Source organism: Narcine bancroftii, chromosome 2, assembly GCF_036971445.1.
Source record: "Narcine bancroftii isolate sNarBan1 chromosome 2, sNarBan1.hap1, whole genome shotgun sequence".
Lineage (NCBI taxonomy): Eukaryota > Metazoa > Chordata > Chondrichthyes > Torpediniformes > Narcinidae > Narcine > Narcine bancroftii.
In genome coordinates this window covers 75920919-75946689 of record NC_091470.1, presented here as the reverse complement: position 1 = coordinate 75946689, position 25771 = coordinate 75920919, and the positions used below count along the sequence as shown (strand labels likewise).

Sequence of the window (25771 nt, the reverse complement as noted above, 5' to 3'; positions counted from 1 at the left end):
GAAGGAGAAATGTCGACTGTTGCTAGAGGGATTGAATTTAGGAGCAGGGAGGTTATATTGCACTTGTACAAGGCACTGGTGAGGCTGGATCTGGAGTATTGCATACAGTTCTGGTCTCCTTACGTGAGGAGAGATGTACTGGCATTGGAGGTAGTGTCGAGGTTGATTCCAAAGATGAGGGGTTTGCCTATGAGGAGAAATTGAGTTGTCTGGGACTGAACTCGCTGGAATTTATAAAAATAAGAGGGGATCTATAGAAACATATAAAATAATACAAGGTATAGGTAAGATAGAGGTAGTTAAGTTGTTTCCACAAGTAGGGGAGAATCGAACTAGGGAACATAACTTCAAGATTCAGGATAGTAGATTTAAGGCCAAGATAAGGAGGAAGTGCTTTTCCCAGAGGGTGGTGAATCTGTGGAATTCACTGCCCATTAAAGCAGTGAAGGCTACCTCAATAAATATATTTAAGATAAGGTTGAATAGATTTTTTAATAGAGTTGGGGAATTACAGGATAGGAGGAAAAGGCAGGTAGTTGGAGATGAGCTTATCATCATATCAGCCACGAATGGCAGAGCAGGCTTGGTGGGCAGGATGGCCTACTCCTGCTTCTATTTCTTATGTTGTTTTCTTTCATATTACTTACTCCTGTGGGCCTCTCAACAAATATCCTTTACTTTTCTTAGGCTGTTGGAACTGGATGGAATATGTACAACACAGGCCCTGATCTAAAATGATTGCCAAGACCCTCATCTCTTTACTGGACACCTATACTGAAAGAGGCTGATGACCTGAAACAGGCAAGTGCATTGGACACCCAAATGTAGCTCATTCATTGCAAAATGGAATGTAGCAGTTAAATGATGTTAATGAGGAAACTTCTGAATTGACTTTTTAGATATTACAATTGGATTAGTGCAAAGAAGATCTCATTATTTGTGCTGAATGTAACCATGGTATTTTCTAATAATTTATTATCAGATTTAATATATCAAAATGTGAAATGTTAAGTGGTTAAAAAGTCAAAAAGCAACTCTATTTTTGTGTCCTTTCATCTCTGAGTAACCCAATGCCTGCCTCTGCTTCTTCCCAGCCCTCTCATTAATCCAGTAATTACACATTAGATATTTGGGCGTTTCCATATTTCACATTATAAATATTAGGATTCACTTTGTCCTTGTGGTCTGTAGAGATAATTAGTTTATTTCCACAGTGTTGCTCTTGCTCTGTATCTGACCACAGATGTAACGCCCCAGACTGACCTCAAATAATGAGACTGTGCAAAACACATTATAGTTGGTTTGAAGGAAAGATCATGTTTGCCTAAAGTATAACTTCATTTAGTGGATAGAATAGCATTTATATTAACAAATATTTATCTCAGGTGTGTGGTCAAATAACCTGCAGTTTTGGCTTCCCTGTGAAGTGTCCTGCTACATGGATGATTTGGGTGATGTGTTTTAATACACCCGTATTTTCAGGCTGGCCTAAGAGTACATTTGGAGATGGGACACACTACAGGGAGTTCATACCATGAGGAGAGTTTGTATCACAGCAAATAAAAGCAGGTCCCTATTCATGCTGGGACAAAGAAAAAAAAATGATGGAGCTCATGATTTCGGGAATGACTTCAAGGCATATTGATAATTGGAAGTAGAAATCACTTCACTTAGATGGTGTTGGGGCAGAAGTTTTATTGGAATTTCCAAGACTTATGTGGGTTAATTATGGTTGAGAGATGTCTACAACCTCAAGGGATATAGATTAGAAATGATCAAATTGATTGATGGAACAAATTTGAGGAAGTGGATGATCATCCTTCTTCCAAACTAATCCATCTATCTATCAACTGGTTCCACTGGCCAGTGGTTCTCGACCTTTTTCTTTCCACTCACATACCACTTCAAGTCATCCCTACGCCATCGGTGTTCTGTGATTAGTAAGGGATTGCTTAAGTTGGTATGTGAGTAGGAAGGGAAGGTGGAGAACTACTGCTCTAGACCCAATTGTTACTGAAATATTTAGCTTGAGAAAAATAGTCATTGACCCATTTTCTTGGGAGTTATGAAACCATGCACATAACAAGTCAATGAGGTACGATTAAAACTGGTTTTCAAACTTTTTCTTTCCAATCACATCCGACCTTAAGTAATCCCCTACTAATCACAAAGCACCAATGACATAGGGAATACTTAAAGTGGTCTGTGAGTGGAAAGAAAAAGGTTGAGAACCATTGCACTAGAGTATTTTGTGTTACTTGGTCAGCTAATGAGGATGTATTCATTGGCCAAATGAAGATGTGCCCTCCATTATTATCATTTCTATGAATTAGTAGATTAATTGGCCAATGTAAATTGTCACATGTGGAGTTAGTGGAAAAAATATGGGGGTGGGGGTGGGGAGAGAGGGGAACAAGGGATTTGATGAGAATGTCGGGAGAATAAAACAAAACAGAATTAATGTACGATTTGTGTAAATGGGTAGTTATTGGTCAGTACAGAAGAGGCGGACTGAAGGGTTGTGATGGTACAGATCTATCACCAATGTATATAGTGTATATAGTTACAGTATCTAGACTGTGCTTACAGCGATTGGCTGAGAGCTAAGCCATGCCTACTGTCTGGGCCTTAAAGGGTTGTGTCCCTAGCCAGGTCGGATCATTCCGGACTGGTCGGCCACCTGTGAAGAGCTCCTGTCTTTGCCTAATAAAAGCCTTGGTTTGGATCATCAAGTCTTTGATTCTTTCGACGAGCTCTACAATTTTATTAGCAAAAAGAATTTTTTTTGAAAGGCATGGAGCATTTAACTCGGCCAGAAAAACTTGATATCGACCCACAGTCAGCTATAGCCTTAAAAGCCTTTAACTTCTGGCTGCTGAACTCTGAAAACTTCCTGAGATTCATTCAGGTAGAGGAGGATAACCAGCGTCTAACAGCATTGCTGTCTATGGTGTCCTTGAGAGTCTATGAGAACATCCAGGATGAGACCACTTACATCGCAGCCATAAAGGTACTGAAAGGACTGTATGATCAACCGGTGAACAGAGTTCATGCCCGGCTTGTGCTTGCGTCGAGGAAGCAACAGCCTGGCGAGTCCAGCAGGGCATATTTACAAGTATTAAAGGCGTTGGGCAAGGATTGTAACTGTGTGGACAAAACTGCTGCCGAGATCACAAACGATCTCGTCCGGGATGCCTATGTGGCCGGGCTCCGATCGAACGAAGTGAGGCTGCGCTTGCTCGAGCAAGGGGTAGAAAAACTCGAGGACGTGGCCCGGATTGCAATCACAATGGAGGATGCAGCCTTAAAGTCCACCGAGTTCTCAAGGGACTGGACCCCTCGTTCTGATGTGAGTAGAGTGCCCTTCTACCCTACCACCCCCCGAGATACTGACGGCCTGTCAGCTGCTGCTACACTGCCCCGTGCGAAACCAAAATGTTATTTCTGCGGGAGGGACAAGCACAGCAGGTCCCAGTGCCCAGCAAGAAAAGCCAGGTGCCAGATGTGCCTTAAAAAGGGCCACTTTGCTGCAGTCTGTAGGTCTAAAATGGCCGCCGGCAAACACAGTGCCTTGTGTGAAGCCCAATCACCATTATCCCATTCAAACTCTTCTTCCCCAGAGCTCTCATCCAATGAGAGCGAGGGCTCCCCTGCACGGCAACATCTGACGTCACGGAGACGCCGAACCCGGAAGGGGCAGCCCACCCTCGCATCCATGGTGTTGGCCCGCCTCTCTCCCCCGTGCGGAACACTCGACCCGGCCTCAGTCCCGACTGTGGCTACCGCTGCTGCCGCCGCCGCCACAGCCAACCCCGGGGCCAACGCTACCGCCGCCACAGCCACCCCCGCGGCCGACGCTGCTGCTACCCGCTCCCCGTCTGCCGCTGCCTACGCCGCTGCCGATGCGACCACCATGACCGACTGGGGACCCGCCGCGGCCAACCAGGTACTCACCCTAGTCTGTCCATCTGTATGCTGGCGCACATCCCCCTGGAGAGTGCGTCAGGTGGGTCGTTGAGCTTACCAGATGGGCGGGAGGACACTGTTTTGGTGCGGGACCTAGCTCAGGACGCGGTAGACCCAGCAAACCCCCCAACCCAACCTTCCCCAACCCTTTATTCCCCAGGCCCCGTGCCGCAACAGAAGGACCAACAGCACCCCAACGACCCGGGCCACCCTGCCGACAACACGACTGGAGAATTGAGCGAAGGAGCGGTCGCACCCGACGAGCCCGCTGGCGACACCACTCCAGCGACCCCAATCCCGGCACCACGGTGGTCACGCCGGATGGTCAGACCCCCTGACCGCTACAGTCCTTAACCTACCCCTTACTTTCATTCTCTCCTCGTTTTTTTGTTTTTTTTTCCAGGGTCAGTTCTCCACGAAGGGGTGAATATGATAGTACAGATCTATCACCAATGTATATAGTGTATATAGTTACAGTATCTAGACTGTGCTTACAGCGATTGGCTGAGAGCTAAGCCACGCCTACTGTCTGGGCCTTAAAGGGTTGTGTCCCTAGCCAGGTCAGATCATTCTGGACTGGTCGGCCACCTGTGAAGAGCTCCTGTCTTTTGCTAATAAAAGCCTTGGTTTGGTTCATCAAGTCTTTGATTCTTTCGACGAGCTCTACAAGGGTGCATCATTTTTTTTTACTGTATGAGTTCCCAGTCTCCAGCTCATTGCTAATATTGCTCGAGTTGTCTCGGTTCTCCGTTAGCAAGTGTGGCTCAAATTTCTTTTGTACAACAATGTCAGATGCGTTCCATTAATCCAGAAATTCTGGCCAGCATGCAAACATTGAACAAGTTGAACAAAAAAAAAAATTCCATTTGACTTGTTCTCCTCATGTTAAATCTGCAAAACTCACCAGTAATTTGGAGGTAAATAACATAACTGATTATTAATTATTTTGATGGTTAATGTACACTGTGTTTTCAAAGGGTCTGCAATGAATTATGCTCCAGAAATGTGTAACTTCCTGTGAATCATTGTGCTCTACATTGCCAGTCTGACTAAAATAATAGTCTGGTCATTAATGCAATAAATGCAGATGTAGTGGAATAAGGGCTCACTTGATTTAAATAACAAGCCCCAACTATCTTCTTGTGCTCCAAATCAAATTTGAAATCTTGACTGACCTGTATTTCTATCATTAATTTAATCTTTCTCTGTTCACATGCCCTCAGCATTTTGTTAGATAAGCTTTGTTAAACCTCACATACCAGAAGTTTACCCACACAGGTGTAAGGTGTCCATTGATTTTCAAGACAGCTCATGTTTAGCTTACTTGTAGATTTTGGGAGTAGTCAGTGCTAAAGCTTTGTTGAAATATTCTTTATCTCAAACTTGTGTGAATAATACTAGAATCATCAAGTAATTCAGCATGCAAACAGGCCATTCAGCCCACCATGTCCATGCTGACCAATCTATATTAATCCCATTCTTCCAGCAATTGGTCTGTGGCCTTGAATACCCTACACAGGGGTGGCCAACCTTATAAATTTTAATTTAGACATACAGCATGGTAAAAGGCCATTTCGGCCCACGAATACATACCAGGAGTGTAGATTAAGTGGGTGGCTCGGCCTGGTATCATGCTGTATGTCTAAATTAAAAAGTTGGCCACCCCTGTGTCTCCAGATTCATGTGCTAATTTAGACATTTCTTAAAAGCTTTACATTTTTGCATAGATAAATTTTGAAATAATTGTTTGCCCCAATCCTTTGTGTGTGTTGGCAGTGACAGGGGTGGGGAAAACTGGTGGAAAAAGCCATCCTGACTTTGTGTACTAATGAGTAAGTTTTTAAAGTCAATACAAACCAATGTTTAATTGGATAGAAAAGTTATATTTTGTCTAAAGCAGCCATTCTCAATGGGGGCCATACAGCCTCCCGGGGGGGGGGGGGGGAACAGCACATTTAAGAGGGGCGGTGGACTGAAATTATTTTTTTAAATGCTTTTAACATAGTTGGGAGGGGAGAAGCAAGGAAGAAACCAACTAGACTGCTTTACGGGGACTAGCCAAAAGGTTGAGAATGGCTGGTCTGAAGTGAAGTATTTACTTTCATGGCATTGAGTGACTAACAGTTTGATTTTTTTTGTGTTCAGATGAGGAGAGTTAGATTATACATGAATGAGATAAAGAATAGTAAGATAAGATTTATATTATGAAGAGAAGGATTAAAGCTTGGGCTGAAGAACCAGTTCCTTTGCTATAATCTGTATGTCAAATGGAACACTGGAGGGTAGCTAATTAATATTGCACCTTTAAAGGGGTGAAAGGATAAGTCAACTGGCTCAGGAGCCTGATGTGTTTGGTGATAAGTAACTGCAGGGGATTCTAAGAATACTATAGGTCAGCATTTGGATAGACAGGGACTGATTAAGGAAAGTCAGCATGGTTTTGTTCATGGGAAATTGTGTCACACAAATTTGATTGAGCTTTTTGAAGAGGTCACTAAAAGGATTAATGAAGAGAGAGCAGAGGAGGTTGTCTGCATGGCCTTTGACAAGGTCCTGTGAAAGGTTCATTCGTGTGGGGTCCAGAGTGAGCTTGCCCATTAGGTTCAAAAATTAGAGACACAGAGGAGACTGCAGATATTGGGATCTGAAGCTAAACCCACTCTGCTGGAGGAATGCACCAGGTCAATGGGCGAAAGAAAATGTCTTCAGCAGGACTGAGGAAAGTTAGAACAGAAGCAGTGTAAAGAGGAGAAGTAAGGATGGGTGAGACAGGGACCCCACAATGGGTTCAAGATTTGGAGGTAGGAGACAGTGAGTGGCAGTGGAGAGTTGTTTTTCTGATTTGGAGACTAGTGGTGTGCAGTAGGGAATTAGTGATGGGTCCTCTTATGTTTGTCATAATTTGGATGACATTGTCATTAACATGGTTAGTTTGTAGATGATGCCAAAATTGGTGGTGTAGTGTACAGCAAGGTAAGATGTGTAAGTCTACAACAGGATCAAGGTCAACTGGGGAAGTTTGCCAAGGAGTCCCAAATAGAACTTAAATCTGATCAGTGTGAGGTGTGGTATTTTTGGTAAGTCAAACCAGGATAGGACTTGTGTGATAAGTGGCAAGGTCCTAGAGAGTGCTGTGGAACAGAAAGATATAGGGGTATCAGAGCATACTTCCCCAAAAGTGACAAATTTGGTAGACAGGGTTGAGAAGGATGCATTTCGATTTTTTCCTTCATCAGTAAGGGCACTGATTACAGGCATTGGGAAGTAATTTTACAACTGTACAAGACATTGGTGAGACCACATTTGAAGGATTGTGTACAGCTCTAGTTACCCAGTTATAGGAAGGATGTCTTTACACTAAGATGCAGAAAAGACTCCAGTGACGTAACCAGGACTGGAGGACAAGTGATAGGAAAGGCTGGATGGGCGGGACTTTTTTCCCCTGGAGCATAGGAGGCTGAGGGATAACAATATAGAGGCAAATAAGATAATGAAGGGCAAAGATCAAATCAATAATCTTTTTCCACAGGGTAGGAGAGGCTAAAACTAAAGGGTTAAAGGAATGATTTAAAAGAGACAGAAGGAGCACTTTTTTCCACACAAATGGTGGGAGGGATTCCAGAGGAAGTGGTTAAGATGGGTCTATTGCAATGCTCAAACAGTATTTAGACAGGTTTATGGATAGGAAAGATTCAGGTGGATACTGGCCAAATGTAGGCAATTGGGACTAGCTTAGGTAGACAACTTGATTGGCATGGTTCAATTGTCCAAAGGAGCTGTTTCCGCACTGTGAAGCTCTATGACTCTCAGGACTGGAGCCAGAACGAATGTTAGTGGGGGCATTAGCACGTTAGAGGTGGGTGCAGTGGAATGCTCATAAGCTAGCTTTGTGAGGGAAGTGGTGCTATTGGATGCCGGGACCCATCTGTTGACGGGGTTGGGGGGGGTGGGAAACACTTGACGCCCGCTAGTGACGCGTCGGGGGTTGATGGAGAGTTGCTAGTGTATGTCAAGCTAGACACTAGTGGGATGGGAGTGGGTCTGATAGCAAGCGATGGCCATAACCGTATGGGAGCACAGCACCTTGCTTTGGGGGGCAATGCCCGTGGATGCCCCCTGTGGCGCCGACCCTGATAATTCTGAAGTCAGCCAATCAACATTTCTACTTTCAACAATTACTGGCTGCTGGCCGTAAGATTGCATGTTGGTATTCAATTCACTACTTGGTATTATTTATATTAACAATCATTGTGACGTCAGTTCAGAAGCAGAGCAATTTATATTAGTTCTTCAACAGTAAACTGTCTAATGCTGTTGCTCCACCAATTTTCTTGCCAATGGTGGATAAGCTTATAGGTGAAAACTCTTCACATACTGTAGCTGTTAGCACAAAGCCTTTACAGCACCAGTGATTGGGACAAGGGTTCGAATCCCGCGCTGTCTGTAAGGAGTTTGCACGTTCTCCCCATGTGGGTTTTCTCTGGGGGTTCCGGTTTCCTCCTCTAATTCGAAATGTACGGGGGGGGGGGACAGGGAGTGTAAGTTAATTGGGTGTAAATAGGGTGGCACAGACATGTGGGCCAAAATGGCCTGTAACCGGTCTAATTTAAATTCAGAAATTTAAAATTATTTGTATACATTTGTCAGACTGGTCTAACATATGATTAGCTGAGCAAAAAAAAATGAAAATCTATTAATGAAAATGTTTAGTAGACTTGTGTGATCAGAAAGTATGTGTGATCTTTACAATTAATGATACATGATAACTTGCATTAATATCTCACACATCACCTTTTACTATCTAAAACCTATTTCAGCCAGTGATGTACTTATTGAAGCATGGCTGTAGATGCAATGAAGCAGACAATTTGTATCCGGATGTGACAATGCTTGAAGGACAAATGTCCAGAAAACCTTTTCTTGCAGTACTGATACTATAATTTCACTGGAAAAAGTTAATGTGGTCTTGGTTTAGTACCTCATCTGAAAGGTGGGTTGTCAGTACTTCCTCTTCACTGTTCTGGGTGTGTCAGTCTCTGGAGTGGAGCTTGAACCCACAATCTTCATACTGAGATGCATGGGTGCCAATTGTATGGGCCTCACATCCCAACTGTCAATGCTGGTGTTTATACTCCACTTGAGCCTTCCCTTGTTCTTCCTCTTTGGAATGTATCAGTGTAACCCCCATTTCCTTATTTCTGTGCATTGGTTCTCAACCTTTGTCTTTCCATTCACATACCACGTTAAATAATCCCTATGCCATCGGTGCTCTGTGATTAGTAAGGGATTACTTAAGGTGGGATGTGGGTGGAAAGAAAAAGGTTGAAAACCACTGGTCTAGCCTTCCTTCAAATACACAGTAATGGCCAGATCCTGTAAAGTGAATCGCTTTCTTTCTCTTTGGCTTGGCATCCCGGACGAAGATTTATGGAGGGGTAAATGTCCACATCAGCTACAGGCTCGTTTGTGGCTGACAAGTCCGATGCAGGACAGGCAGACACGGTTGCAGCGGTTGCAGGGGAAAATTGGTTGGTTGGGGTTGGGTGTTGGGTTTTTCCTCCTTTGTCTTTTGTCAGTGAGGTGGGCTCTGCGGACTTCTTCAAAGGAGGTTGCTGCCTGCCGATCTGTGAGGCACCAAGATGCACGGTTTGAGGCGATATCAGCCCACTGGCGGTGGTCAATGTGGCGGGCACCAAGAGATTTCTTTAGGCAGTCCTTGTACCTCTTCTTTGGTGCACCTCTGTCACGGTGGCCAGTGGAGAGCTCGCCATATAACACGATCTTGGGAAGGCGATGGTCCTCCATTCTGGAGACGTGACCTACCCAGCGCAGATGGATCTTCAGCAGCGTGGACTCGATGCTGTCGGCCTCTGCCATCTCGAGTACTTCGATGTTAGGGATGAAGTCGCTCCAATGAATGTTGAGGATGGAGCGGAGACAACGCTGGTGGAAGAGTTCTAGGAGCCGTAGGTGATGCCGGTAGAGGACCCATGATTCGAGCCGAACAGGAGTGTGGGTATGACAACGGCTCTGTATACGCTAATCTTTGTGAGGTGTTTCAGTTGGTTGTTTTTCCAGACTCTTTTGTGTAGTCTTCCAAAGGCGCTATTTGCCTTGGCGAGTGTGTTGTCTGAAAAGTGCAATCTTTAAGTTATAATAATTTTCCCTATTTATAGCAATGCCCACAATTTTTATTTTACTATTGGGGAAATGCTGATTGCTTTACCTTTTGATTTCTCCCCGACTTCTCATTCAATACAAAAAGTTATTCTCGTTATTCAATTATAATGACCAGATTGTTTGTCAAACATATATCCTTTATTGCATTTGCAGCAAATCAACTCTTTTTCTACCTTTCTTTGCTAGAAGTCAAATCTGAACAGTCACAAATGATTTAACAGAGATTTGTGACTGATGGGGGGAGCGTCTCTTCAAGGATGCTTGTAGCTATTAGCTCAGCAATGACAGGGATGGACAGAATATGTAAAACCAACGTAGCAGAGTCTAGGAAAAGCGAGCCCCCCTGTACTTGAGAGTGAGTAATTTGTTTTGCAATTTTTTTACTTCACCTTTAGATTAACAACATACTTCTTAACTCCCAATTGTTTATTGAAAGATAGTGGTTGATTTCTTTGTCAACAACATGGTTACCCAAAGATCTTTCCTCAATCCCATCAACCAGATGGAGCTGGAGCAATTAGGTAAGACTTAGTTCAACCTATTAACATATAAACAGCCCAATGGAAGACGTGAACACACAAAATTGTGATTAAAAGGGAGGATATGTACATTTAAAACTGTTCAGTATTTTGTTATTTTAAAGGAAGTCATGCACAGTTTGTGGACAGTGTGGGCTACAGGTTCTGTTTCTGTGCTGTGTGACTCCGAGTGCTGCAAAGCAACAACTCCCTGTGATTCAGTCTGGAGTCTAATTCTAATGTCCTCCCTGTGCTTGCACTGAATGGCAACTTCCATCTGTGACTCTGATCGATAAATCAAAGGGCTGAGTGGATTTCACGAGAGCGGAAAAGAATTGGGATTAAGTTCATAATCATGATTTGGAAATGGTGGGGGGGGGGGGGGGGGGAGGTGAAGGCAACTACATGATATACACATCTTCCTGAACAGAAAGAGCTAATGATTCATGGCCAAACAGTCACAGATCAAAGCAAGGTTCAGTCTCTTCTTTTTCTTTACCTTCACAGTCATCTTCTGCTAACATTTGGCAGAAGTGTAATTTCTGAAATAAGTTAAATACTCTGTTTCTGAAAATACTGTTAGATCTCAAAATATGCTTGTAAAATGGTTGCTATTGTAATAAACGTGTTCATTCAGATGTTAGAAATTTGGACATTAAAGTCCTGTGACTTGAGAATGACAAATCCAATATAACATTGACTATGAAAAAAAACACTTAGTTGTGACTTCTCTTGGTGGCTTCTTTGCAGGGCAAAAGTGTTCTTTTGAAAAAGTTTCAGGTACCGTCCCAAAGCTGCCATCAAACTCTCCTTGTTGTACCTGAGTTGCAGCATAAGACCAACTATAGGAAACCAATAAGAAGAAGAGAAGAGCAATGGGGATTGGGGGTGGGGGGGTGCCAAGGTGAACACAGGTGTCTGTTAGCCCATCCATGCATTCTTACTGGATATGGCGCAGTCCTTTCCACCCAGAGTCTGGAAACAATTCTTTCCCATTGGCTCTCTCCCCAGGCTACCTTTCAAAGCAATGTTTCCTCATTAACAATGGTGCTGACTGCCATCATGTGTCCACTATTTCTCTGGTTGGGGTTTGGTTGGGTGGGGCAGCCTGCGTATTGTGGATGGTCTGATTGTGTGGGATGGAATTCTGCTGGAGCTCAAGAGCTATTGCATTCTCTGGGAAATTCTTGACCTGTTTTTGATACTCTACGAAAGTGCAAGTTTTGGTGGCAATTGCAATGATGTTCTTGCCAATAAATATTGTCGAGACCCGACTGTCCTGGAACAGCAACATATTAATTGCCCGGATGAATATTGTGACTATGTTGATGGTTACCAAGCTTAGGACAGGATATAGCATCATCTTTTGAGGGGCTATGTGCTCACCCTGCATGCTAATCTCACTAAGCGAGACACATGGCAGAATGAGCAAGAGGATGTAGCAGTAGAAAAACATGAGGCCTTCTGCCCACATCGGAAGGCCAGACTTGTAAGGCTCCCATAGATTGGCTTGGATGTCCAAAATATCCAACAAGTCCAAAGCAACCCAAAAGAGTCGTCCCCGCAGGTCCTCCTTCTTCCTAAAAGTCCTGACATAGTCCATGCTGTCCAAAGCAATCAAGATGAGGTACAGCCCAGGCACACAAATGGAAAGCAGTAGGGTCAGTGCCTTTCGTGCCACGATGTCCATGTTCTTCTTCTCAGCCTTGTAGTTCTGAAATATGAAGTAGAGCTTAATCTCTAGGACGAATATATACAGGAACCAGAGGATCATGGCGTAGCCACGCTTGGCGGTCTTTACCTCAGCTCCAACCCAGACAGCGACATACCGCAGCACAATGAGGAAGCAGATGTCTCCGACCAGCACGATGATGCAAACCCCGATCTTCCGGGGCCCTTGGTTCTGCTCCACCAGGTAGGCGTCCATGAAGGCCATACTGCTCATGATAACGATGGTGGATAGGCACACGTGGCGCCTGTCCGGTGGTGGCAGGACCATGTTAGTGGTGGAGGAGCACCCTATGGCCAGTACTGCGGGGCAGACCTGTCAGGGCTGAAGAAAGATGCTGAAAATTACAAAGGATCTCACAAACTATTAATTGGAGCCAACTTAGCCAATGGTGGTAGGTCCTATTATTTTGATCTCCTGCTCCAAGGCGTAGTTGACTATTCTCTCCAGTACTTCAATGATAAATCTAAAAGCTTAGTAGATTCCTGCTGGCTATCTCCTCCCATCGATGCTCTTGTAATAGGTACATTGAGGCTTGAGATGTTTTGTACTTCATTAAAGGTAATGAGGTAACTCTTCATCGAATAGCCAACATATCTCTGGAAATCTTGGTTTCCTGAGAATGCTTCAGTTGTGGACTCTTGAGTAAAGATCAGTGACTCGGAAGGTTGAAGGGGACTTTGTATTGACAGCAGCGGTGCAAGTGGGGTCAGCCTGAGATGTGAATGCATGGTGGTCAGTCAATTACGACTCTTCCAGTGGATGGACCTGCCTGCTGAGGTACATTCATCCGCTGCATTTCATGGACAGTATCTGAGTTGTGCGAACTCCTCCTATCAGCCTTGATATCCCTCAAAAACATCGTCCTTCTCCCAGGAATCCTGATGCCGGTTTTCTCTTCAGATTCATGAGGTCTGGGAAAAATGAGGCTGAAGGGGAGGGGGAAGAGGAAGAGAAGAAATGAAAGAGGCACATTAGCACTGAAAAGGTGCAGTCTCACTATTTTCTGCTGTAGGCTGCATAATGATCCATTTCAAACTGATATATATATTGGGGGAAAGAAGCAGAATCATCTTTGGAAAATTAAAATATTTTGGAGCTTGTGGGTTTCAAACTGTAAACTACCCTCCTACATTTGCTGAGGTTCACAGTTTGAGCTTAATGCCTGACTAAGGAACGTTGCAAGGACACGCAAGGTGGTTTCAGCTCTCTGTGTCGGTAATGCATGGACTTGCCTATGGGGGAACCTTGGAATATAGTGCATAACCAGAAGGCCAAGTGTATTTTTAATTCTCTAAGAAGGATCAGCCAAATTTGCAATCAGAAAAACAAGACTGGCAGTAAATCAGGGAAAATAAACAAGCACAAGCACTTTAAAGAAGGTAAATCAAATGTTACCTGAGTGATCTGTGTGGGTGAGGAGCTCCTCGGGTCCTGGGCTACATAGGCCCAGGCTGGAGCTTTTCAGGTGGGGTCTACCTATCTGGCTTTGTAGTTATCATCACTGGTCTTTGCATTAGGCTCCCACACTATGATATGGTCATGGAGTATTAGCCCTCTTGGTCAAAGTTGCTGAGCTCTTATTATTGAGGACCTTACTCATTGGCCTCATTTCTCTGTTAGCAGGTACATAGAAACATAGAAGATAGGAGCAGGAGTTGGTCATTCGGCCCTTTGAGCCTGCTCCGCCATTCAACGAGATCATGGCTGATCTTAAAGTTCAGTCTCCACCTTCTCTCCGTAACCCCTAATTCCCTTATACTGAAGAAATATATCTAATTCCCTCTTAAATATATTCAATGAACCTGCCTCTACTGCTCTCTGTGGCAATGGATTCCACAGATTCACCACCCTCTGGGTAAAGAAATTCCTCCTCATCTCGGTCCTAAATGGTTTGCCTATTATCCTCAAACCATGGCCACGGGTTCTGGACTCCCCCACCATTGGAAACATCCCTTCCGTATCCATTCTGTCCAGTCCTGCCAGAATTTTATATGTCTCTATGAGATCCCCTCTCAATCTTCTAAACTCCAGCGAGTACAATGCCAAATTGCGCAATCTTTCCTCATAAGTTATTCCTGCTATTCCAGGTATCAGCCTGGTGAATCGCCTTTGCACTCCCTCCATTGAAAGAACATCTTTCCTCGGATAAGGTGACCAAAACTGCACACAATACTCCAGGTGGGGTCTCACCAAGGCTCTGTACAGCTGCAGTAAGATATCATTATTCCTATACTCAAACCCTCTTGATATGAAGGCCAACATACCATTTTCCTTTTTAACCACCTTCTGTACCTGCATGCTCACCTTCAGTGACTGATGCACAAGAACCCCTAGGTCTCTCTGCACTTCCCCATCTCCCAATCTATTGCCATTCAAATAGTAATCTGCCCTCCGGTTTGTATAACCTCACATTTATCCACATTGCAGTGCATTTGCCATGTATCTGACCAGTCCCCCAATTTATCCAAATCACACTGGAGCTTCCTGACCCCCTCTTCAGTACACACAACCCCTCCTAGCTTAGTGTCATCTGCAAATTTGGAGATGTTACATCCAATCCCCTCATCTAGATCATTAATGTAAATTGTGAACATGCAAAAACATTCATGCCACTAAGCTTGCATCCTTATACAATGTTTGCTTTTATAGTTGCTATTTAATTATTTGCTTGATGGAAGATGACTTGCCCTTTTGAGTAAAATGTAAATGAAGCAAAGTCATCAAAAGGAACCGTTTTCAATGCTACGTCTCCTCATTAGGAATAATTGGGCTACCATCCACTATTTTATTGCCATAATTGAATATGATGCCACTCATTGAGGGTGATTTTTGGCCAGGAACCCTCCTTATCTGAGGATGGCAGGAAAGCTGCCTACTCGCAGGACTGGGGACAAAAAATAAATCAATGGAGATAAAATACCAGGGCCCTTAACTTGTCATTAGTATGAGAGCCAATTTCTGTCTGATGAGAGTAATACGCTGTGGCTGGGTGGGTGTGTGGGCTCAGAAACATACTCACTCACCACCAGGTAGTGGGGATGAGAGATTGCAGCCAAAGTGCACGTTGTTTTCAATTCCTTGGAAGAATTCTTTTGATTGGGTTAGCTCATTTTTTCCTTACCTTCCAGGAGCCACTTGGGACCATTACAGTTCCCCTCCTCCCTGTGAGCTCTGCTTAACCCCCCCCCTGAAAATTAACTCCCCTCCCCTGTACCACAACTTCCCTCAAGCTTGATGAAGAGATCAGCCCCCAAAATTGTTGACCCTTTACTTGTTATAGACACTGTTTGACCTGCTGAGCTTCTGCAGCACACATGTCAAACTCAGGCCCGCGGGCCAAATTTGGCATGTGATATAATTATATTTGGCCCGCAAGATCATATCAAATATGTATTAGAGCTGGCCCGCTGGCCGCCGCGCCAGTATAGCGCATGTACAGCTAATACTACAAATCCCAGAATGCTTTGCAAATGCGTTGGCGCCGGCCCGTCAGCCCGCTAGTCGCCCCCACCTCCTCTGTTTACTTTCACTAGCATCTGTGACCTGTCGCCTAACTCACATGTAATAAACCCCTTACGAAAAATGGCCAAACCAAAGACAGAAAACAGGACCTTTCAAGACAGGTCGGAGGCAGACTAAATGTTCATCATTTTAAAAGACAAACCTGTTTGTTATTGAAGCAAGTTGTTATTTTTTTGACTTGTTGGCTTGTGAAAAAATACATTTAAAAGGAGCTTAAAGGCTATAGAGAAATATTAGTTATTGAATATTTTATTTCTCATTTGTTAATGCTTCTTCTGGAAAGAATTTAACCAAAACTATTATTAAACATTTATTTTAATAAGAAAAAGTTTAACATTACATATGTTGAAAAAAGAGAAAACATGCAGATGTTGTTGAAAATTTTCAATAAATATTTAGTTTGGCCCACGACTTAGTCCAAGTTTTTAATTTTGGCCCTCTGTGAATTTGAGTTTGACACCCCTGTTCTACAGCATTTGTGTGTATTGCACTACAAACCTAACATTGGCATACTTTCCCACAGCAAGGTTCCGATTTCAGTTTTCAAAATGAGACAGACCCATTAAAAAGTCGATTGGAGGAACGACACCTTTTTATTCCGATCAACATTCCCCAACCAGGTGGCATAAATATTGATCTCCAATTTCCATTTCCCTGAACCCCACCCCCAGGGTCGGCAACAGAGAAGGTGTTAAAAGAGGGCATTAGGATAACTGGACAGGGCACAGTCCAAATGTTATAAACTCACTCAGTGGAGGTGGGTGTGGGGGAGGGGGGGGTGCCAGGGTGCTGGTGGTGGCCTACCTGCTGAGTGGATGTAAACTTCCTCCGTTCCTCTGACATAGCAGCCAAAAACATTGCTTTTATTGCATGGAGAGGCACTAGCATGTGTCAAGCTGTATACCCATGATGCTTAACGCATGCTAATGACACGGGAGGAGTTGGGTCTGATGACAAGTGATGACTGCAAGCGTATGGGGGCCCAGTACCTCGCTAATGCCCCTCTTGGTGCCAACCGTGAACCCCCTACCAGTTTCTCTCTTTCCCTCATCCATCTGTCTCCTTCCTTTCAGTTCCTCACCCCTTCCCTTCCTTCTCCTATCAGAGAACTAACTTTCTTAGCCTCCTGCCCTCTCCCCCTATCACTTCAGCTTCTTTCTCTTCTACCTCCTTCCCTGCCTTTTTATTCCGTCATCTGCCTGTTTTTGATATGCCTGAAGAAATGTCGACCGCCTTTTGCTTTCGATGGATGCTGTCTGACCTGGAGAGTTTCTCCAGTACTCCATAAAAAGTCAATAGCTTTTCACACTTCTGGTTGCAATGATCCCCTTCCTTACTTTTGTCCAGCTCTTCATTGCTCCATTTCTGTGCATCGGACTCTGTAGCCTGAGCATCAAGCACTTCCAGGTATAGAGTTGTGGAGTGATACAGGATGAATTCAATCCACATTGACCATCACTAGTCCTCAATTACTCCCATTTTTACTTTCCCCAAATTTTCTTCAACACTCCCTAGATTCACTTGAGGCAATTTACAGTGGCTGATCAACCTGGCAATCTCCGCATCTTTGATGTGGGAGAAAATGAGAGCAACCAGAGGAATCCCAGGCGGTCACAGAGGGAACGTGCAAACACCACACAGACAACAGCAGAGGTCAGGATTGAACCTGTGGACTCTGGCATGGTGAGACAATAGCTGCAACACTCTTGGCTTCTCAGTGTTGGAACAGGTGGAGGTCATTCAGCTGGCTCCTTGTTCCAGCACCACATTCGATCATCCCACAATGTTCTTTAGTTCCCATTCCTTCAATATTCTAGCAAAAAACCTATCAGTCTGACGTTTTCAACTTGCCCAGCCTTTCAGTTCTTTTGTTAGTTCTTGGTATCAGGACAGCTTTCTTGCTGCTCCATGCCAAGTGAACAATTTTGTAATAAGGCAGCCTCTGGGCAAATGAAATCAAAAGCACTGTTATTCCTTCACCTGGTTGACCCTGGTACCTCGTACCTGATGACTGATGGTCAGGACAGCTTATAAATTAGTTGTTAGAAGCAGTTGGAGATAAGCCAGCCATTTCACAGCAAGGAGAGAGCCATTCAGCCCCCGGAGCTGTTCTGTCACTCAACCAGATCATGATTTATCATTATCATGGCTTCTTCCACCCACCTCCACTCTGTATCCTTCAAACACTCTAATATCCTGGAGAAACTGCTAAATCTCGCTGGAAAAATAAATGGTTAAACGCTATTAAACTCAGCGAGCCATGTTGTGGCTTTATTTAAACACTACTCCATTCAAGCCTCATTCTCCACTTGAATTCTGCCCTGCGCCACCCCATTCGCTCTGTTCCACACGTGACCACAACAGTGTCCCTCCTCTTGCTTCGTTGGCCTGTGCAGGCTCGTTTAGATTCCTGAGCGAGGCCCCTGTGAGTCACCAACGGTGACCAGCCCTACGCAAAACATGCTGGGACATGCGTCTGCAACAATCTCTCTCAGTTTGGAAAATTTTATTTGTGTCTGAACCATTCAGAAAGACAGTCCAGGATTTCCACCACTTTATTGCATCAACCTGATTCAAGGTACTTTTATTGTCACGTAACAATATCAAAAATGTAATAGTCAAAATATTTTTCAACTTTTGCCTCCTGTAAGGCAAACAAAGAGTTTCCATGAGCAATGCCTGGTGCTCCTAACCATAACAGATAAATAAGCAAAAGGGAGTCGGTGAGTGTCTGTGGATTTGCAACCAATGCTCCCATAGTCACTGCAGCTGCACGGACTCCAGTTCAGGCCACTGGCAAACCGAACTCTAGATCCAAGCCTCCTATATGATCAGGAAACCTTCTATACCCATCCCCAAGGGAGATCTTTCTTGCCCTCACCAATCTTTCAGATCCCTGTTCTGATACCTAGTTCCCATGAACTAGTCTCCAACAGCCTGTAGCCTGTGTGGGACATTCAGCTTATGATTTCCCCTCACTGAATGACCCTCTCATTCAGGGTCATCTCCCAGGCTTCTCCTTCTCAACAGGGGTTGTTCCCTGTTTCTGGTGCCCTGAGCCAGTCTGCTACTCTGGAGTCTGCAACCCCTTGTGGTAAGCTGCCCGGCACAGGCATCACCATCTTGGGTACAGACCATTGTGGTTACAGTATTTATAAAAAAATTGTCAGCTCTTCTAATAGGCTCTTTAAAGCCTATTTGAAGCTGTCAGCATCAGAACCGGGCAGTAGGACCCTGCAGAGCAGTGCTGCCCAGGTCTACACCAACAATAGTGCTGCCATTATAGCAGCTCTGGCAACACTGCCTAGTTCTTCCCCAACTTGAACTCTAAGGCTATTTCCCCTATACAGAACTCACCTAGTATAAACATTAGTTTCTTGCTATCCACCCTATCAATTCCTCAATCTTGAACACAATAATCCATTAATTTTTTGTGCATAAATTAATATTTAATTTGTCTAAGGAAGTTTCTCTCTTTATTTCACTCTTTCAAACTTGGGTTTCATCCTGGAGAATCTGTTCGGTATGGCTTCAAATGCCAATATATTCTCTATCCCAATGGTTCTCAACCTTATTCTTTCCACTCACATACCACTTTAAGAAATCCCTATGCCATCGGTGCTCTGTGATTAGTAAGTGATTGCTTAAGGTGGTATGTGAGTGGGAAGGGAAGGTTGAGAATCACTGCTCTAGACCCAATTGTTACTGAAATATTTTGCTTGAGAAGAATTGTCATTGGCCCATTTCCTTTGGAGTTATGAAACCATGCACATAACGAGTCAATGAGGTATGATTAAAACAGTGGTTTTTAAACTTTTTCTTTCCACCCATGTACCACCTTAAGCCATCCCTTACTAAGGACAGAGCACCGATGGCATAGGGATTACTTACAGTGGTATCTGAGTGGAAAGAAAAAGGTTGAGAACCACTGCTTTGCTTGGTTTAACTCAGATTTATTGTTAACCTAGCATGACCCAGCTTCTCAAACCAACTATTCTGAATCACTGACTCGTATGCTTTCAGAGCTTGGATGAAGTTGTACAAAGTAATTTCAAGAAAAAGTATCTTAACTCTTTGTTGTGTGACCCTGATCTAAAAACATAATATGTCGAGCCGAAATGATTATTGTGTTTTCCCCCTCTCCTTCCTTTCCTTTCACTTGAACTGCCACTGCCCCTTCATCTTTCTTCCCTTCTCCCCTTCTCTCCATCACCTCTGTGAGTTGGATGCATCGATCAGAAAGGGAAGGAGGATGTCCTGTATTAATCTCATTTGATTCAGCCTGTTCACTTGTCAAATTTAGGACATCCCATTAAACATGGGCCTTTAGGCACTCCTATTCCCAAGTTCTGATTTGTTTGCACATTCCAGGTGCGACCTCACCAGAGGTTTGTGTAGCTTGGATATGATTTTTTCTCACCTGTACTCCAGCTCTCTGGTTTCTATTACCTTTTAAAATTTTATTTTGAATGTATAATGCTCAACGAACAAACACTCCTGTGTGACAGAGTATATAGATACGTTTTTGGGAGATAAATTGGGAAAGGTATTGTTCGTGTAGGCCACATACAAACACTTTAAAACAGATCTTATTTAAAATACTGGAGCTTTGCTCATGCTAGACAGTTCGGGGCCTTGGGGCCTTTGTAAAAGCTTTGGAGAGTATCCAAGGGACTTCACTAATGGATTGTTGTTTATAAAAAGGCAACATATGAAAGAATGTTGGAGCCACATTCTGTTTGGAGTGGAACTGGCTGTTCTAAGAGGGTCATGCGGTTTTTGTAAGTAGAGAGAGTCAAACAGGCTTTCTCTCACAGAGATAGAGAGAAACAGAGATCAGTTCTACAGTGTTACAACAGTAACAGCAGCTGGGACTGAAACAGGACAAGCTGGCAAGCTTGTGGAAAACCCCATTTGGAAGACGGGTTGTGAGTGCTTGGTTCAGCTTGGTCAAAGCCCTTGTGGGTCATGCAAGAGAGGACTGGCTGTCTAATGTTTCACTTCGAATAAGAGAAACAAAAAGGAACTCTGTGGTGACCTGAAAGAAAGAGGTTGTCATCTGGAGAACCCTGAAGGGGGCAAGTTTTGTCAGCAAGACACTGAAGTGGCTGGGTGTCCATCATACACCAAATCTCCCTCCGAAAACCGACAAGAACCTTCCGAGTGGTAACCATTTACCTTTTCAAGCACCAAATACTGGTGAACTTTATAAATGTTAAATTCTGTGTACAGTATAAGAATTACCTGCAATCAGTGGAATGAGAAGTGAGATTGGACTCTGAACCAAAGAACCTCTCTGAACTTACACAATTACATACACATGCGCTCAGAATTAGAAGGGGGCTAAGTTGAGTTAGTTAAGTTAATAGTGAGAAAAGTGTCATTCTGTTTTCATGTTTAAACATAATTAAAAGCAACTTTTGTTTCAGTAACAATTTGTCGTGGTGAATATCTATTCCTGCTGGGTTTTGTGGTCCTCTGGGCTCATAAAACCTGTTTTATTTTCTGGCTTTGTAGCATTTTAAGTCTTTCAATTCTATTTTTTCACTCCCATAATGGATGACCTCAACTATGTTGAAACCCATTTTCCTACTTTACTCATTTTCTCAATCCAATAAAAAACTCTGATTTTAATGCTTCCATCTGCATTGACCACAATGTCACGAACCCTAACATCATATGTGGCTATTGGCGAACATTGGTCCTGTGGTTGTGGTCCAAAGATGAAATTCAATGTGTATTATCCACAGCTGAGGACTAAGAGAAGGCACTTCTTTCTACCACCTGTTCTTTGGCCAGTCCCTAACCATTACAATAAATTGCCTTCAATCATCAGTCTTCAAACTTAGCTGACAATTTCTCGGGAGACTTTATATAGTCCTCTTTGAAGGCCTATACAAATATTATGCCTGGGCAATCCTCTGTCTCTTGGATTGGCACAGTGGTGCAGCTAGTAGAACTGTTACCTCAAGGCTCTAGTGACCGGAGTTCAATCCTGTACTCTGGTCCTGTCTGTGTGGAGTTTCCCTGTAGCTCTACACATTCACCCTAAATTCTCCAGCTTCCTCCCACATCCTAAAAGACTTGTTGGTTGAAAGGTTCAAAGATTAATTAGCTGCTATGTACTGCTCTGACTATGTAGGTGCATCGTATAATTTGGGAGGAATGGAGAAAAATGTGGAGAGAATAACATCACTTTCAAGTTTATTTGTCTTTTGATTGTACCAGAACAGCCTGTGCCATGGTGCAGAACAGTGCGAACACACGTATGGACATATACGCAGCACATATGTACATACATTAACATAAATATTATTAATAACGAGTAGAGTCACGGAGAGTTGTTTTAGTAGTCATTCAGCAGTCTCACTGCCTGTGGGAAGAAGCTGTTCCTCAGCCGGGTTGTTCTGGCTCCAATACTTCTGTATCTTTTTCTCGACGGGAGTAGTTGGAAGAGGCTGCTTGTGGGATGGTAGGGATCTGGCCTGATTTTTGCGAGTCTTCTTTAAATGTCGATGGGGTGAGGGAGACTCCAGTGATCCTGTCTGCTGTTTTTAGGTCCTGTGGAGTTGACCTCCCATCTGATGCTCTACAGCAACTGTACCACTCGCATATGTCTTTTACTCTCCTGTACTCCAGCCCCCTGGGTTCTATTACCTTTTTTAAATTTTATTTTAAATGCATAATGCTCAACAAACATATACTCCTGTTATGCAGCTGGCCAAGAAGCTCATGACAGAAAGTGGAGGCCTTGCTCACCTGATCTTGTAAGGAAGTGCAGTCGCTCTTGTGCCTTCCTGATAACTGAGGAGATGTTATGTGTCCAGGATTGGTCACCTGTTAAGTGGACTCTGAGGAACTTGGTGCCCTCCACATGTAGGATTAGTGTAAATAGATGGTTAATGGTTGGTGTGGATTTGCTGAGATGAATGGAGTGAACGCAGATGACATAACACTCACTTATTCCTAATGCAATGAAGCATAGTTTTTCCTTTGATCTTTTACTAGTGACTCTAAGAACAAGTGTCAATGTTCCATTTTTATAGAACAATTCTGGTTCAGTAGTTAAAATGAATTAAACTGTTGTTGAAAAAGGACCACAGGGATACAGTTATTAGACAATCATTACTCACTGATTAAAACCTGCTTCCGTGCTCTATGACAATAACCTTTTCAAAATATTCAATCAGTTTTGACAAGCTTGACCAGCCATATTGGTCTGTGCTATATCTCCAATCGCTTGCTAATTTTCAAAGGGTTCAGCCCCTCTGTCCCAATAAAAGCCCTTGTAATTTCCTGACCATACATGTTTGACCAGCTGTTCTATAATTCCTTGGTTTCCCTCTCAACTAGAGAGTAGCAAGTGGAATTTTCTCATTTGGAGGAATAGTTTCTGAAACAAGAGAACTTTGGAAAGTTTGGAATTCCGTAGTTTTTTATAATGAGTTATGCTCATTTGCAGACTGAAAACTGTGTTGGCAAATTGAAGGATTACAGGGAGGGAGGCAGGGCCAGATTGAGCTAGTGCGGGGGGCTATAGCTTATGTTATAAAGGGGCCCTAAATTTAAAAAAATACACATAAATATTAAAACACCTTAAGGTGGACGTTAATTTGTCCTCCATTTGGGGGTTTAGACCTACATCCCCAAAATGGAGGACAAATTAAGGGGCAGAAAGGGCACTTACCTGCGTGCATGGCCATGTTTCATCTCGCGCGCACGCGGGAGTGCTGATGTGCACAATGAGGGCAAATGTGACATTGCCACCTCCCCCCCCCCCCCCAAGAAAGTTTCTGATGTTGACCATGCATGTCCTCTATTTTTGCAAGTTTGAAAGGGGTATTGGGTCACCCCCACCCCACTGACCCAGTCGGTGTCCCAGTGTAGTAGCCATGTGGTAGCAGCTCATGACCTTGTATGTGAGGCTCCAGCCCTGCCATAGTCAGCGACCAGCTTAGTGCCCTTACAGGGGAAGGAGAGTCCCTTCTCTTAGTCCTTCAGCTGCACGTAGAAGGAGCCCAGGCTGCAGCATCTTGTCGTCGTTGCCATGTTGCGTAGCGCAGCATCTTCTTGAAGCACCTTGTGGAAAGCGCTGAGGTACGTGTTTCCCATGCTGAGGCAGACCTGGAGTAGGCCACAGGCTCAAAGAACTCCCACAGCTTCGAAGAAACACAGCACATCCTCGTACTTGAATTGATAGCTTGCAAGCATTCAGCGTGGGGCCCACAGCATACGCCACTTTTGCTACTAGGTTAATCTGGCACTGGAGGGAGGAAGATAGTAAATGCAGGTTATATATTTCCAGTGCAAGAAGCAAAGATCTCTTATTGGTGACTATAGTGTCTTTCAAAGTTTTAATGAGTTCCATTTCTTTTATGGTTCAATAGTTGAAGCCAATTAAATTTGTTGTTGAAAAAAAACCATGGAAATACAGTGATTAGTCAATCATTATTCACCAATGAAAAGCAATTTGTAACTCTTGTATCCACAGCATATCAACAAGGTCCAGTTGTCTGAAATCTTTGTGAGGGCATAAATGTTGGCTCCCCCTTTCTGACCATATTGACACGGTGTCTACAAATAAAGGAGATCTGGAAAGCTGTAATTGCTGTCATGCTTAAAAGGAATTTAATGTCAGATTTCAATATTCAGAGGTGTTTTGACAAAGTATACCAAGAAGAAGATAAATTACAGATGAGATGATTGGTTGGAGTACCAGGGACTTGGTGAGCATTAAATTCAACCAGACAAGTTGTTGTGATTCAGGGTGCACTGCCTGAGAGGGCGGTGACGACCGATTAAAACAAAATTATGGAAAAATTTGAATTGGCATTTAATGAGAACTTGATGTGGGAAATATCTGTGGGATTGTAGGGAAAACTGGGGCGTAGGACTACTTGGACCCTTTGAAGGAGATGATTCTGCTCAGCAGAACGGCTTCCCACTCTCCAGTAATACTGGATCAACATGGTGACGTGTACTTTGGTACGGTACTGAGCTTCCTTGAGTTATTTCAAGAGTCCATTCTCTTCCTGTGATAATTTGTCTGCCATTCAGAGAGATGGGCTCAGCTGATGCTTGCAGGTTTTTAGACATCACTATGCAGCAATCCAGGATCATTGTATTACTGGCCAAGGGAGACGACTAACTGCACAGGTCAAAGCACAAGCCTTGTCCCTCCTTATGCTATAATGAGACAGTTACATTGCATTTATTCTGCCTTGAACTGCACGAGACCTTCAGGAAAGTCTTAGCGGTTGGTAATTAACTTGTTTTCCTCATTGAAGAATAAGTGTGCTGCAGTTATTCAAAACTCTAAAGGGGAAGCTCTTTCCTTCAACTTAGAAGCTTGAAATCTCTGGTTTGGTTGTAGAAATTTGGACACATGAGGGATAATGTCTTTTGGAAGAACAAGGCCTCTTCTCTCCTCTCAGGTCAATGGCACTATCATGAAGAAAATTAAGGCCTAATATTCTTATACTGTCACCTGGAACAATTCCATCAGTTCTCTTCCCTCATTTATTCTCCTGTAACCTATTCAATCTCACATGTGCATCTACTCCATGCAATTTACAGAGGCCAACTAAGCTTACCAATCAACTGTCTTTAGGAGAACACAGGGTAACTCACTCATTCAACAAACAGCATCAAAGATAAGGATTGATCTTGGGCTGAAGGAGGAGCCATGAAGCACAGCTCTATTAGATGTTCCACTGTACCATCCAGAACTTGGAGAAACACCACATATTTCAAATTTCCTAACATCTCAAGCACAAATTAGACCTAATGAAGTATGTTTTAGTAATTGGCTACTGTTATAATATGGGAAATACAGTGGGCATGGTACACATAG

The 25771-nt window shown here is 43.6% G+C and overlaps 1 protein-coding gene across 7 annotated transcripts in view; it reads right to left on the bottom strand.

Moving 5' to 3' along the window:
* LOC138753759 (transmembrane protein 121) overlaps positions 1-25771 on the bottom strand; it is a 138824-nt gene that overhangs the window by 63294 nt on the left and 49759 nt on the right. For 2 of the 7 annotated variants that reach the window (XM_069917131.1, XM_069917132.1), the window contains exon 2: positions 9841-13322. The exons of the other annotated variants lie outside the window; for them this stretch is intronic. In XM_069917131.1, the coding sequence (XP_069773232.1) occupies positions 11725-12663 (939 nt within the window). In that variant the 5' untranslated portion in view covers positions 12664-13322 and the 3' untranslated portion in view covers positions 9841-11724. Of the gene's footprint in view, positions 1-9840; positions 13323-25771 lie in introns of those variants that run through there. 7 annotated transcript variants of the gene reach the window in all.